This window comes from Paroedura picta, chromosome 2 (genome assembly GCF_049243985.1).
Source record: "Paroedura picta isolate Pp20150507F chromosome 2, Ppicta_v3.0, whole genome shotgun sequence".
Classification (NCBI taxonomy): Eukaryota; Metazoa; Chordata; class Lepidosauria; order Squamata; family Gekkonidae; genus Paroedura; species Paroedura picta.
Window position 1 is genome coordinate 110,232,996 of NC_135370.1, and position 15,311 is coordinate 110,248,306.

Here is a 15,311-nt window from a genome sequence, read left to right on the forward strand (position 1 = left end):
AGATGACAGGAACACAGAGACTAAATTCCACTTAACCCTTTCTTAATTCCCAGGCATCTAACTGAGGCATGGGCAATTGTCACTACGGTGCTTCTATTCTGAATGTGAATGCTTAGTATGCCTTACCATTAGTGCATTGCTTGGCAAGCTTAATATTGAACATGCTTCACCACTGCTTCACACATGGCTGTCACACGCCCTCCCATAAATGATGCCCAGCCACACACAGCATTACAACTACAAAATGCAGCCTTTACAACTAGCCCTTCCTGGGTTTCCAGTAACACAAGCAAGCACCCCCACTGCAATCAGTAACCCAGCAGACCCACATATCTGTAATCTTACACACTCAAAAGACAAAAGAATGGTAAAGCACAAGTGCCTCGCCAAAGGCAACATTCAACACACATAATAGGATCACAAATAAAACATCTCCCACCATCAGTAGCCTTCCCATAACTAACATATACATGTTATCACAAAAAAGAACATATCTCTAGACATATACATTTTTAGGAGCACAAATTCCCCTTCATACACACTTGCAAAAAATTCTATTTCCTTTACAATATATGGATGGATCAGAAACACAGCACACACCCCATAAGCATAACACCACCCTTATGCTAGCACTGCACACCTGTAGTAGCAGAACCCCATAACCCCAGAATCCATACACACCACCACCACTATTCTAGCAACACTGTTGCTGACCTGTGTGTCAAAGCCATTTTCTGTGGAGCTACTCTTCTTTGGAGGGAAGCCATCCTCTGCATTCTCATGGCCATTCGACGACTTGAAGGGTATCTGGCTGGAATAGCATGGCTTGTTCACCTCCACCTTGCTTCCAAACTTCAGGTAACAGGGCTGTGGGGTTGTCCTCGCTGTCGGGACGTGAACGATGGGTGTAGCACTGTGGACAGGTTTTGGTAGTCCAGATTTCATTTTGGAGGCTACCAGGATGGCTGGCATTTTTTCTTCTTCTGCTTTGCTCACACGTTTCTTCTGTCAGCAAGAGCAGCAGCACCAGCAGCACACAGCAGCTGGGGAATGAGACTGGAGACAGATTCTGCAAGCTGGTCAAGCTAAAATTATGGAAGCCAAAGGGACAGAAAAAATGGAAGTGAAATCCACACTTTAGAATCTACACTGGCTCTTGCAAACCGTCCCTCTTTTTCTTCTCTGTCTGGTTGTGATCTTAATTCTCAGTCACTGCCCTTCCTCCTCCTCCTCCTCCGGCTTCACTTGCTCTACAGTAACTGATTCCTCTGATTTTCTTCCGCAGGGATGGGAGACTTTCAGTTCATCATATTGTCCCTGGATCTGAGAAAGTGAAGCCGCCTTCTGGAGTCAGCAGAAGAAGAACCTGCTGCAGCATATGCCTCCCGTGCTGCCTGGGTGCGCGAGAGAGTGTGAGTGCGCTAGAGAGCAAGCACAGGCAGGATTTCCAGGCTTAAGATGTCTTTCTTCGGTCTTAGCCAAGAAGCAGATGTAGCTCAGTATGTTAACAGCCAGTGCCCTTGGATGGGAGCCTTGAGAATCCAAGCTCCTTAATCTCACTATCAGGGAACAGGACTGACAATTCTGGAGCAGAAGCAGAAACGTCCATGGATGACATTTAAATCACAAGGCTGTTGGTGGCAAAGAAATTTCCCAGTCCTGTTGCTGCTGCTGCTGCTGCTGCTGAAACTCAGAGTGAGAACTGAGCCGTGAAAGCGGGAGGAAAAAACAGCCTCCACCTGATCGGAAACATCAGCAGTGAAACAGGTTTCAGGGCTGAATGTGTGTGTGTGTGTGTGTGTGCGCATGGAAGAGTGGATGTGAGTGTAGAGGCAGCCTGCTGTGGTCTACACCAAAGAAGGCTACACAGATTAGCAGGAGCGGGAGAAGGCTGCAATCTGACAGTACAGTAAAACGGTTGCGAGCCCCCTGATTGGTCCTCGCAACTCAAATGAGAAACAAAATCTCTCTGCAAAAGAGGAGTGGCTTCAACTCAAGTGACTGGCAGGAAACTCTTTTGCCTCTGCTGTTCTGTACAAAGCACAATCTGTAGTAGCTTTGCAGCAACACAGTGTTCTGTAATGGATGCATTATGGGGTGTTTGGAGAGATCTAGGGAGGGGGAAATTCCTACCTATTTATTTTTAAATGAAAGTCACTTCCAAATAGAAGCGCATGAGGGTGAATCATCTTTACAGTTTTTGCTCACTACTCATACAGGAAAGCTGCCACTGAAAATGTTAACCTCTGTGTGGATGAATAAGGGCAAAGCAATTTAACTCTAGTAAGTCATAGAATCATAGAATCATAGAGTTGGAAGGGGCCATACAGGCCATCTAGTCCAACCCCCTGCTCAACGCAGGATCAGCCCTAAGCATCCTAAAGCATCCAAGAAAAGTGTGTATCCAGCCTTTGCTTGAAGACTGCCAGTGAGGGGGAGCTCACCACCTCCTTAGGCAGCCTATTCCACTGCTGAACTACTCTGACTGTGAAAAAATTTTTTCCTGATATCTAGCCTATATCGTTGTACTTGTAGTTTAAACCCATTACTGCACGTCCTTTTCTCTGCAGCCAACAGAAACAGCATCCTGCCCTCCTCCAAGTGACAACCTTTCAAATACTTAAAGAGGGCTATCATGTCCCCTCTCAACCTCCTATTCTCCAGGCTGAACATTCCCAAGTCCCTCAACCTATCTTCATAGGGCTTGGTCCCTTGGCCCCAGATCATCTTCGTCGCTCTCCTCTGTACCCTTTCAATTTTATCTATGTCCTTCTTGAAGTCAGGCCTCCAGAACTGCATACAGTACTCCAGGTGTGGTCTGACCAGTGCCGCATACAAGAGGACTATGACATCTTGTGATTTTGATGTGATGCCCCTTCAGAACTAATTTGCACCAACTGTCCAAAGAAGGGCTTTTAGGGGGTGAAAACTGCTTCACACATCAGGTTTATACCATACAGACATGCAGTGTTCTAGATGTTTCTTTCAAAAGACATTTTACTTGCTGCAAATACACTAATGTCACCTGTTTCAGGTAGCCATAACTGCCCATTTCCTGCAAAACATAGAATGTCAAGTAATGTGTAGAGAATGATCCAAATGGATGGAGATTAGGTCTATTCACAGCTATTAGTTATGACAGCAAAATGGAACCTCCATGTTTAGAGGCCCTATACCTTTGAGTATAGAACGTAAGGGAGGTGAGATTAATATGACTTTTTATGACTGTGCCCCCCAAACTTCCCAGGGTCATTACTCTCTGCAGTTTCTTTATCAGTCAACACCCCCTTGCTTACTCTGATGGTTCTTGGGTGACTTCTAAACCCTGTTGTTTTCATTTAACCCAGGAAGTACTAGCGGTCAGTGAGAACTGTTTGTTTTCTGATGTTCATTGACCCTTTAAGCCCATTCAACTTCTGATTCATCCCTGGAACATATGGATATATTGGTGATAGGTCAACAGCTTGTAGGCAATGAAATGCTGCCAACAGATTGAGCATCATGAGGAAGGCCGCCCCGCCCCAATCCAGCTGGCACCAGAGGTCATAAATCAGGGCATCCAGCACTGTCTCCACCCCATTACCAGGACAGAAGTCAGACTGGAATGGCTCAAGAGCAGAAGTTTCATCCAAGTAAGCTAGGAGCTGATCTGCCATGTGTGCAGAAGTTTGGATAGTTTCATGGTGACTGAGCGGCATTTCCACATTCAGAGGCACTAAACCTCTGAATCCCAGAGCCAGAAGGCAACACCAGAGGAAGACTTCAGCCTCTATGCTCTGTGGTTGGCCATCCAGAGTAACGGGTGGGCCACTGTGTGAGACAGGATGCTGAACTAGATGGACCACTGGTCTGATCAAGCAGGGCTCTTCTTATGTTCTTATCGTGGACATTTTGCTATGGCATTACACTCTGGCCTAGAGCAGGAGTCCCCTACGTAGTGCCTGTGGGGGCAATGGCATCCACCAACATTTTTTCTGATACGTGCCAGGTGTATTTAGAAAGAAGGTGGGGCCAGTTAGGGCTTTTGCCTGGCAAGGCTTCTGACTGACTCCTGGAGATGTGATTCTCTGCAGTTCTTTAAAAGTGTTGCTTTGGCAGCAGCTGCCCCATGACATTAAGATCTACATTGTTACTGAAGTTAAACTTTCACAATCATGTTATGGCTGCTTCTACCTTCTCTGGCAGACATTCTGTTGCTGCATCCACTATGCCGTGTCAGAATTTCAAAAGAGCCTGTAGGCTCAAAAAGATTGACGGCCCCTGGTTTAGAGGTACTCGGTGATTTTCTTCTGAAGAAGTTAAGGTAAGGTGACCAGATTGTCCCACTTTTGGAGGGACATCTGGGGTACCTGGCAAATTGTACTTATGTTGAAATTAAAATATATATATATTACAATACTATTTTTGTGTTATATGCGTTCTATGAAACTTTTTGTTGCTGCATATAGACCAAATAATTAATCAAGAACCGCCCGGTCAATGGTATTCCGCTTTACCAATGTTAAAATCTGGTCACTTTAAGTTAAGGGGGTATTATAAAGGCCTGTGATATATACATTCACTGGCAAGAAACATTGAGATCAAAGAAACAAGATTGTGTGTATATATAATGAGATGAGAAACAATGTTGTAATCTCAACTTTCTTTTGTCTCAAGGGAGTCATGCCAATCATTAAAGGTTGCTGAAAGCTAATATATGCCCTTCCCTTTTATGCAACCAGATCTCTATCCAAATCTCTATACTAGAGCAGTGGGTTGCCTTGCATTAATTAAGTGGGTAACTTAAAAAAAAAAAAAACAGGAAGTGTTTCCTTTCTCCACTAATGTCGTTTACAAAGTGCTCAACTGTGTTCGTCCATATTGTTGAAATAGATCTTCCAATGTTTTCTCTGTTGCCACAGCATGAAGTAGAGCTTTGAGCTACAAACTGTAGTGAAGAAGTATTTAAGAGTCTTAATAAGATGAGGCACTGTCAGATTTTACCAGATAAAAAGAAGAGCTGCAGTGAGAATTAGGCAGCCTATTCCACTGCTGAACTACTCTGACTGTGAAATTTTTTTTCCTGATATCTAGCCTATATCGTTGTACTTGTAGTTTAAACCGATTACTGCGTGTCCTTTCCTCTGCAGCCAACGGGAACAGCATCCTGCCCTCCTCCAAATGACAACCTTTCAAATACTTAAAGAGGGCTATCATGTCCCCTCTCAACCTCCTTTTCTCCAGGCTGAACATTCCCAAGTCCCTCAACCTATCTTCATCGGGCTTGGTCCCCTGGCCCCAGATCATCCTCGTCGCTCTCCTCTGTACCCTTTCAATTTTATCCACATCCTTCTTGAAGTGAGGCCTCCAGAACTGCACACAGTACTCCAGGTGTGGTCTGACCAGTGTCGTATTCAATGGGACTATGACATCTTGTGATTTTGATATGATGCCCCTATTGATACAGCCCAAAATTGCATTCGCCTTTTTTACCACTGCATCACACTGCCTGCTCATGTTTAGTTTACAATCCACAAGTACCCCAAGGTCTTGTTCACACACAGTGTTACCTAGAAGCGTATCCCCCATCCAGTAGGTATGCTTTTCATTTTTCTGACCCAGATGCAGAACTTTACACTTATCTTTATTAAATTGCATCTTGTTCTCATTTGCCAATTTTTTCCATTGTGTTCAGATCTCGTTGAACACTGTTTTTATCTGCTAGAGTATTTGCCAGTCCTCCCAATTTGGTGTCATCTGCAAACTTGATAAGTAGTCCCTCCACCCCCTCATCTAGATCATTAATAAATATGGTTGATATATATAATCTCTCCTTGCGTGCCCAGTTCACATCTTTTTAAAATCATGAGGCTTTTAGAACAGAATACTGTTTTTGTATTGTAAGCTGTTTCAGGGACTTCAGTCAAAAAGGAAGATACAAATTTAAAATTAAATTAAAATTGAACATCCCCCCCCCCCAAAAAAAAATTGTATTAGTGCTATTTCTAGTATAAAATCTTAGGATGATTTAGCAATCATCAATTAAAATGAGTTCAAATATGTTAACAGTGCAGAAACTGTTAAATGAAATAGAAGTTAATTGTCCATGGTGTTGCTCACAGAATGGAATGGGTCTAGAAAATGGCAGACTACATGTCTTACTTATTGTGTTCTTTGTCTTTAATAAATGTAAATGATAGAAACCTGTTACCTTTGGAAAGTATTCTTGCCTTCCTTTCAATTATTCAGGGCTAAACTACATTACACCATTACATTTATTAATGTATTTATACTTCACTTATAACCCACCTTTCTCCTCACTGGGGATCCAAAGCAGCTGACATTCTTTTCTTCTCCTCTATTTTAACCTCATAATAACCCTGAGAGGTTGTTTAGGCTGAGAGTGCGCTACTGGCCCAAGGTCACCGTGAGAACTTCCCTGGCAGAGTAACAACTTGAACCTGACCCTTCCATATCCTTATCTGACACTAGACTTACCAGGTGGCCTGCTAACTCATCCTCTCATTCCCACTGCTTCTGTCCTCTGCCCTCACTCAATGAAATAGGAAGAGCAAAATTGGGGAGTACGGCTGCCAGCTCTAGGTTGGGGAATACCTGGAGACTTTGGGGTTTAAGCTGGGAGTGGATGGGATTTGGGTCAGGGAGGGACCTCAGTGGAATATAACGCTATGGAGTCCATTCTCCAAAGCAGCCATTTTCTCCAGGGGAACTGGTTTCTAGTCTGGAAGCTGGAATCCCTACTGGGAAGGGGCATCATTCATGGTGTCTTATTATATGTGGTCGTTGGTGTCTGCTACCGACCGCCTGACCAACGAGAGGATGTGGATGCTGCACTTTGTGAGCAGATTGAGAAAATATCCACGCGGCAGGACCTTGTCATCATGGGTGACTTCAATTTCCCAGATGTGTGCTGGGAAACAAACTCTGTGAAGCGTCCTCAGTCATGCAAGTTTCTGACCTGCCTGGCTGACAATTTCATTTATCAAATGGTAGATGAACCCACAAGAGGTTCAGCCATACTGGACTCAATACTGACCAACAGGCAAGAGTTGGTGGATGAGGTGAAGGAGGTGGGGACCCTAGGGGGAAATGACCATGTCCTCATAGAATTCCTTTTGAGATGGGGAGCAAAGGAAGCTTGTAGCCAGACGCAGATGTTGGATTTTCATAGGGCAAACTTTAATAAACTCAGAGACATGATGAGTGTCATACCATGGATGACAATGCTGGAAGGGAAGGGAGCATGTGAAGGGTGGGCGCTACTCAAACAAGAGCTATTGCATGCTCAATCAATGACTATCCCAGAAAGACGAAAACACTGCAGGAGCTCTAAGAAGCCTATTTGGATGAACAGAGAACTTCAAGAGGAACTAAGAAAGAAAAGGAAAATGTTCAGGAAATGGAGGGAAGGACAGAGCTCTAAAGAAGAGTACCTACAGGTTACTAGGCACTGTAGATCAATCATAAGAAAGGCCAAAGCTGAGAGTGAGCTAAGATTGGCCAGGGAAGCCCATTGTAACAAGAAAAGATTTTTCAGTTATGTGAGGAGCAAACGTAAAGTAAAGGAGGCAATAGGCCCACTGTTGGGTGCGGATGGACAAACTCTAACGGAGGATGCAGAGAAAGCAGAAAGGCTTAGTGTCTATTTTACATCTGTTTTTTCCCACAGGTCAAAGTGTTTAGGCACATCTAGAGATGGCCGTAGCCAAAGGATAGTGTCTGGGTGGCAGGTTAACATGGATAGAGAGGTTGTCGAGAGGCATTTAGCTGCACTGGATGAGTTCAAATCCCCTGGTCCGGATGAAATGCACCCAAGAGTGCTCAAAGAACTTTCCAGAGAACTTGCACAGCCCTTGTCCATCATCTTCTGGACCTCTTTAAGGACTGGAGATGACCCGGAGGACTGGAAGAGAGCAAACGTTATTCCGATCTTCAAAAAAGGGAGGAAGGATGACCCGGGAAACTACAGACCAGTGAGTCTGACCTCTGTTGTGGGGAAGATAATTGAGCAGATATTAAAGGGAGTGATCTGGAGGACAATTTGGTGATCCAAGGAAGTCAGCATGGATTTGTCTCCAACAGGTCCTGCCAGACCAACCTGGTTTCCTTTTTAGACCAAGTAACAGGTTTGCTGGATCAGGGAAATTCGGTTGATGTCGTTTACTTGGATTTTAGTAAAGCTTTTGACAAGGTTCCCCATGATGTTCTGATGGATAAGTTGAAGGACTGCAATCTGGATTTTCAGATAGTTAAGTGGATAGGGAATTGGTTAGAGAACCGCACTCTGGAGACTGGAGAGAGGTGAGTAGCGGGGTACCTCAGGGCTCGGTGCTCGGCCCGGTACTTTTTAACATATTTATTAATGATCTAGATGAGGGGGTGGAGGGACTACTCGTCAAGTTTGCAGATGACACCAAATTGGGAGGACTGGCAAATACTCCGGAAGATAGAGACAGAGTTCAACGAGATCTGAACACAATGGAAAAATGGGCAAATGAGAAAAAGATGCAATTTAATAAAGATAAATGTAAAGTTCTGCATCTGGGTCAGAAAAATGAAAAGCATACCTACTGGATGGGGGATACGCTTCTAGGTAACACTGTGTGTGAACGAGACCTTGGGGTACTTGTGGATTGTAAACTAAACATGAGCAGGCAGTGTGATGCAGCGGTAAAAAAAGGCAAATGCCATTTTGGGCTGTATCAACAGGGGCATCACATCAAAATCACAAGATGTCATAGTCCCGTTGTATACGGCACTGGTCAGACCACACCTGGAGTACTGTGTGCAGTTCTGGAGGCCTCACTTCAAGAAAGATGTAGATAAAATTGAAAGGGTACAGAGGAGAGCGACGAAGATGATCTGGGGCCAAGGGACCAAGCCCTATGAAGATAGGTTGAGGGACTTGGGAATGTTTAGCCTGGAGAAAAGGAGGTTTAGAGGGGACATGATTGCCCTCTTTAAGTATTTGAAAAGGTTGTCACTTGGAGGAGGGCAGGATGCTGTTTCTGTTGGCTGCAGAGGAAAGGACACGCAGTAATGGGTTTAAACTTCAAGTACAACGATATAAGCTAGATATCAGGAAAAAAAATTTCACAGTCAGAGTAGATCAGCAGTGGAATAGGCTGCCTAAGGAGGTGGTGAGCTCCCCCTCACTGGCAGTCTTCAAGCAAACGTTGGATACACACTTTTCTTGGATGCTTTAGGATGCTTAGGGCTGATCCTGCGTTGAGCAGGGGGTTGGACTAGATGGCCTGTATGGCCCCTTCCAACTCTATGATTCTATGATTCTATGATTCTATATCATTTTCCCAATGCTCCATCCTTTCCAGAGGGCCCTCAATGGGCAATCCTTTCGGCACTAACCACTACACAAAACTAGCTTTACATATTTAATTTATTTGTTTCTGTGCTGAAAAGCAGCCTCATGGGGTACAACTGAAAATAAAAATGCCAGGGAGAAGAGTATCTTAGACTTGCATTTGTCTGCTCAGTATCGGTTCATGTACATTGTTTTTTCATCAGTGGTGCAAAAGCAAGCCATACAACCCCTTTACAACAGCTTGGGGAACAATTCTGAGCAGTTCAAGGACTTCTTTTCAGATAATCATTGGGGAAAAGATACTGGTTTCCATGCCGTACAACATATTGATGCACCCAATACATTTAACATATTTTGCTATAAAGTGGGAGTGTAACAAAAAGGCATTAGCAAACACATGTGTTGCATCAGTGCACCTATTGGGGAGCTGTGATTAGTTTCAGTTCCCTGTAGAGTGGCAAATACAGAATTAGGTCTGCCCTGTGTGTGAAACAGCCTGCAATCATGCATCCAGCAGCAGAATTTTGCAATGCCAGCGAACAGTATTTGCTATAAGTATAATAATTAAAAAATTACAAAAATAAATTTGCAGTTTTGAAATCATGCATTCATTTTCAAAAACTAAGGCTACAGTTCTATGCTAATTAATTACAGAGTAAGTCCCTTTCAACTCAGTAGACATCACGTCCAGGTAAAAAATATTTTCAGGATCCATTCGGGTACTGCCTTGCTGCGAGCCTAGTTTGTCCCTCATATTCTTAGCTGAGCCCTGTACATGAACAAAGGCAGCACATAGTATGCTTCCTATGCAGGGCTTGGCAGTTGTATTTGGAGTCATGCAGAGGGAAAGAAGAGTTAATTTGCCACTTATAATGTATACAGAGCCAAGTTTTGAGCTAAAACAAAGAGTCCTCGTTCAATTTGAAATTCAATGGCAATCACTTCCTCCCATTGCCAAAGGTAAAAGTTTCCTTGGCAGACTTCCACTGACTAGAAATTCAGTAGCATTTGAGGTATGCTAACATTGGGGTCTATTGGTTACCGGTTTGTGGAAATAAACTGGTGGCTCCAGAATGAAAAATCTAGGATTTTTAACATGTAATCCTCTTCTTAGCCTGTGCAGTCTGATTTAAAGACACATGATGAGCAGGCCTGGTCCTGTAACCTGTTTGGATGGTTGACCACACGGGAACTATACAATAGCTCTTTTAAATACAGTAAAGGAATGAATAAATACATAACATTTAATACTTGGGAAGATAAATATGAGACACTAGTAACTATGAACTAGTAGACCCAATTGAATCATGTCTTGAATAGTCATGTATGAATAGTCATACAAGCCATATTCCTCAACTGAATAGGATATTTGTAGCTCTAAACTTTTAGTAGTCCTTTGTTTTAACTGCAACAGCCTAAAAATGATTACAGCTCTCATTTATTAATGAGATAAAATCAATGGATAAACATTGACCATGGTTTTAATATAATATTATTTGGCTATTGGATATTCTCTAGAGGTTTCACTGACTACTATATATAATTCTTAAGTGTACAAAAACAATGCTTCATCTGGAATCTGCCAGTTAGAACAACTGCTTGTGAAGGATGCTACCACATCTGAAGTTAAAGGAAAGAAACAAGAGGAAGGTATGGTTATAATCACTATCAAAGCTCCAAGAACTGAAAACTTTATTTCTTATGGAACTGTCAGAAGTCAGAATTTTCTAGCACATCTTATTTTCCTGTAGTGACTGAGGCGCCTAATCTATTATTCAGATGGAAGCCTCATTCCATTTTACAATTAGTATTACAGGGGCCTGCCTTCCATGGAAAGATCTTCCGTATGGCAATAACATTGAATACATGAAACCAGCTTAGTGTATTGGTTAGGAGTGCAGACTTCTAATCTGGTGAGCTGTGTTTGATTCCCCACTCCCCCACATCCAGCCAGCTGGGTGACCTTGGGCTTGCCGCAGCACTGATAAAGCTATTCTGACTGAGCAGCAATATCAGAGCTCTCACAGCCTCACCTACCTTACAGGGTGTCTGTCATGGGGAGAGGAAAGGGAAGGCGATTGTAAGCCACTTTGAGACCCTTTCGGGTAGAGAAAAGCAGCATATAAGAACCAACTTCATATTGATTGAGTTAAAATTGTGGCTCCAACTACTCAGTTGACTGCATTTCTCCATTCCCCAATCAAGTAAATGATTCTGATGGAAGGAAGCCATATCATTGTCCTGGCCATTTTTTCTCATACTCGGATACTTATCACAGGTCCATGGGACCTCACCAGACTTAATGATAAGCATTAATGGCCTCTGACCATCTATGCCTTAGGACTGCAATCTGGATTTTCAGATAGTCAGGTGGATAGGGAATTGGTTAGAGAACCGCACTCAAAGAGGGAATTGGTTAGAGAACCACACTCAAAGAGACTGGAGAGAGGTGAGTAGCGGGGTACCTCAGGGCTCGGTGCTTGGCCCGGTACTTTTTAACATATTTATTAATGATCTAGATGAGGGGGTGGAGGGACTACTCATCAAGTTTGCAGATGACACCAAATTGGGAGGACTGGCAAATACTCCGGAAGATAGAGACAGAGTTCAACGAGATCTGAACACAATGGAAAAATGGGCAAATGAGAACAAGATGCAATTTAATAAAGATAAGTGTAAAGTTCTGCATCTGGGTCAGAAAAATGAAAAGCATGCCTACTGGATGGGGGATACGCTTCTAGGTAACACTGTCTGTGAACGAGACCTTGGGGTACTTGTGGATTGTAAACTAAACATGAGCAGGCAGTGTGATGCAGTGGTAAAAAAGGCAAATGCCATTTTGGGCTGTATCAACAAAGGCATCACATCAAAATCACAAGATGTCATAGTCCCATTGTATACGGCACTGGTCAGACCACACCTGGAGTACTGTGTGCAGTTCTGGAGGCCTCACTTCAAGAAGGACGTAGATAAAATTGAAAGGGTACAGAGGAGAGCGACGAAGATGATCTGGGGCCAAGGGACCAAGCCCTATGAAGATAGGTTGAGGGACTTGGGAATGTTCAGCCTGGAGAAAAGGAGGTTGAGAGGGGACATGATAGCCCTCTTTAAGTATTTGAAAGGTTGTCACTTGGAGGAGGGCAAGATGCTGTTTCTGTTGGCTGCAGAGGAGAGGACGTGCATTAATGGGTTTAAACTGCAAGTATGATATAGGCTAGATATCAGGAAAAACTTTTTTCACAGTCAGAGTAGTTCAGTAGTGGAATAGGCTGCCTAAAGAGGTGGTGAGCTCCCCCTCACTGGCAGTCTTCAAGCAAAGGTTGGATACACACTTTTCTTGGATGCTTTGGGCTGATCCTGCGTTGAGCAGGGGGTTAGACTAGATGGCCTGCATGTCCCCTTCCAACTCTATGATTCTATAATTCTATAAATAGTATCAGAGGGCCCATTGAACCGAGTTTCAATTCAAGGTGCTTGTGATCACCTTTAAATCCCTTCATGTCCTGGGCCCTGCATAGGTGAAACTATTAGGAGCTACGTCACTTGGCTGCAATTTAAAAAGCATATGCGGGTAAAAAATGGAACTTAAGTCCACAAGGGTCCAGATCCAGGTACTCTGCAGCCTAAGCGAAAAGTATCAGAGATAAAGGAAATATTGATGGCCAACTTGAGATGTTTAGTTTTAAGCTTACTAGAAACTAAACAGAGAAAAATGCAGCCTAGTTTTCAGCAAGATAGTTAACTTGGTCTGGGCTTCTTCTGACTGCCAGTGGCATCTCAGATGAACAAATAACTCCTCCATAAAAAAAAAGTTCCTAGCTTGCAAAAAGATAGGATTGGGGCACCTGGGTTCAATCAATCACTCATAACACTGACTGGCAATGAGGTCCTAAGTAGAGTTACTCACTTTAAAGCAGTGGTTTCCAACCATTTTCGGGCTGGGGACCGGGGGGGGGGGAGGAGGCCCGGGTACTGGGGGGGAGGGAGGTGCCCGCAAACCAGCAGGTGCGCCTCCCTCCCTGCCGCAGCCCAGCACTCGCTGCACCAGGAGCGATCGGCCACCTCCCGGCGCAGCGAGCGCCATGCTGCAGGGGGGAGGCACGGGCACCGGCACGCCAGCACCAGCGCACAGGCGGCCACAAACACGCAGGCTCGGCAAGTCCACGCCTGCGCATTTGCGGGTGCCAGCGTGTGCACCTGTGCATTTGCGGGTGCCGGCAAACTCCCGCCAGCGCACCAGCGCTGGCGCCTCCCCCCTCCCCCGCCATGGCCCAGTACTGAGGTATCTATGGCCCGGTACCGGGCTGCAGCCTGGTGGTTGGGTAACACCACTTTAAAGGCAGTTGAAGTAATCAAGGGACCCTTGGGCTAGTTATTCCTTCTCAGGCTAAGCCCACTTGCAATATTGTTATGAGGATAAAATGGAGGGAGAGAGAACTGCATATTCCCGTCTGAGCTCCATGGTGATAAGGCGAAATTGAAACGTTTCAAATCAACAGCATGTGCAACTCCGTATTACTCTCATGACACAGCATGAACTGAAAAGCCGCATCTCTGAAAAACACTTCCATCACTGTTGCTCTTAAGTCCACTTTGCTGAACCAGTGGATGACTTCGCAGTTACGTCGTTTTCAGTTATGTCATCTGAGTGAATTAAGTTAATACAAGTGGAGGGGCCCCACAAGACTTATGGGGGATTCCATCTACATCCACCAACTCTCTGGGCTTTTACAGTTCGCTGGCAGGGAGCAGACTGTTCGTTCACCCAGAGCCGCAGGATTTAAACCCCTGTGCATGGGGCAGGATTTAAGCCCCTGTGTATTTAAAAAAAAAACATTTCACATTTTTCTGTACTCCTGAAGAGTCCCACATGTATGCAAGAAGATCTGTTTCTCCTCCGTGTGGCCCTGGCCTGCAGATTTAGCTGTCTGTAGATGGGGGCCAGGGGTATCTATAAGGCAATGAAATTATACAGATTAATATTTGTATATCACAAAAAGACCAAACCATGTCCCTGTCTCTCCCTTGTTTTAGTGACAAAAGATCAAACCAGGGTAGATGGAGATCGTGATTTCTGCTAACTGTGACCCTAGCTTGGATTGGGACCACACAAGATGAGGAAAGGGAATTTAATTTCCCTCTGCTTTTATTAGGCTAGGGGCGGGAAGACTGGCACTTGGGGGTAGTTTTGAGCCATGAAACCATGAGGTTTCTATACTCTCTATAGCCTTGCTTTTCAGTTGGGGCTTTGAGTAGCTGAATGTAACCTTTAAAAATCACTCCGAATCACAGAATCATAGAGTTCGAAGGGGCCACACAGGCCATCTAGTCCAACCCCCTGCTCAACGCAGGATCAGCCCAAAGCACCCAGAATATCCAGTCACAGATGTCCTAAATCTTATCTTTTTTCAGCCATATTTTGGTGCACATACCTATTTTGCTTCCTAACCTTTTACTTAGCATACGTTCCAGTCCTGGACTAAAGCATATCATGAAGAGGGTCAAGGGAGTAATCCCATCTTAGTCAAAGCTTTCCATGATGGGTTCTTGAAGAAAACACATCTCCTTGCAACTAGACGCAGAGACTAGCTATTAACATATGCCATATTACTGCTCTTAATGAGAGACTAGCTGTACCCTGAGACCCAAGGATAGCTATTAACTATTAGTAAAACCATGATTCTTGCTGACCATGTGTTAAACTACCACTTATTCTTAAGAAACTGTCCTTCCCTCTGCCTTTGTACTTGTCCATGGACAGCATGGCCAAGTGTCTCCGAGCCCCATACTTTCCACAGGGAGTTAGCTCCAGCAGACGCTTGTAGCCTGCACTCCCTCCCTGTCTCTCCATGTGTTTCATTTTTACAGGACAAGAGAAGATTAAATTCCTTTTAAAAGGATCCTGCATAGCATTTCCCTGGTAGTTTAAGCTTCAATAATTAGCTTCACCTCTTACAACAGATGTGGTACATAACTACTTTAAGTTAAA

At 44.2% G+C, this 15,311-nt stretch overlaps 1 protein-coding gene across 5 annotated transcripts in view; it reads right to left on the reverse strand.

Moving 5' to 3' along the window:
- Positions 1 to 1,807, reverse strand: part of NAV2 (neuron navigator 2) — a 342,897-nt gene extending 341,090 nt beyond the window's left edge. For 2 of the 5 annotated variants that reach the window (XM_077322036.1, XM_077322035.1), the window contains exon 1: positions 715 to 1,806. In XM_077322036.1, coding sequence (XP_077178151.1) covers positions 715 to 972 — 258 coding nt within the window. In that variant the 5' untranslated portion in view covers positions 973 to 1,806. Of the gene's footprint in view, positions 1 to 714 lie in introns of all 5 variants that reach the window. The other 3 variants (XM_077322038.1, XM_077322037.1, XM_077322039.1) reach the window with 2 other exon arrangements.
- Positions 1,808 to 15,311: the final 13,504 nt, after the last annotated feature.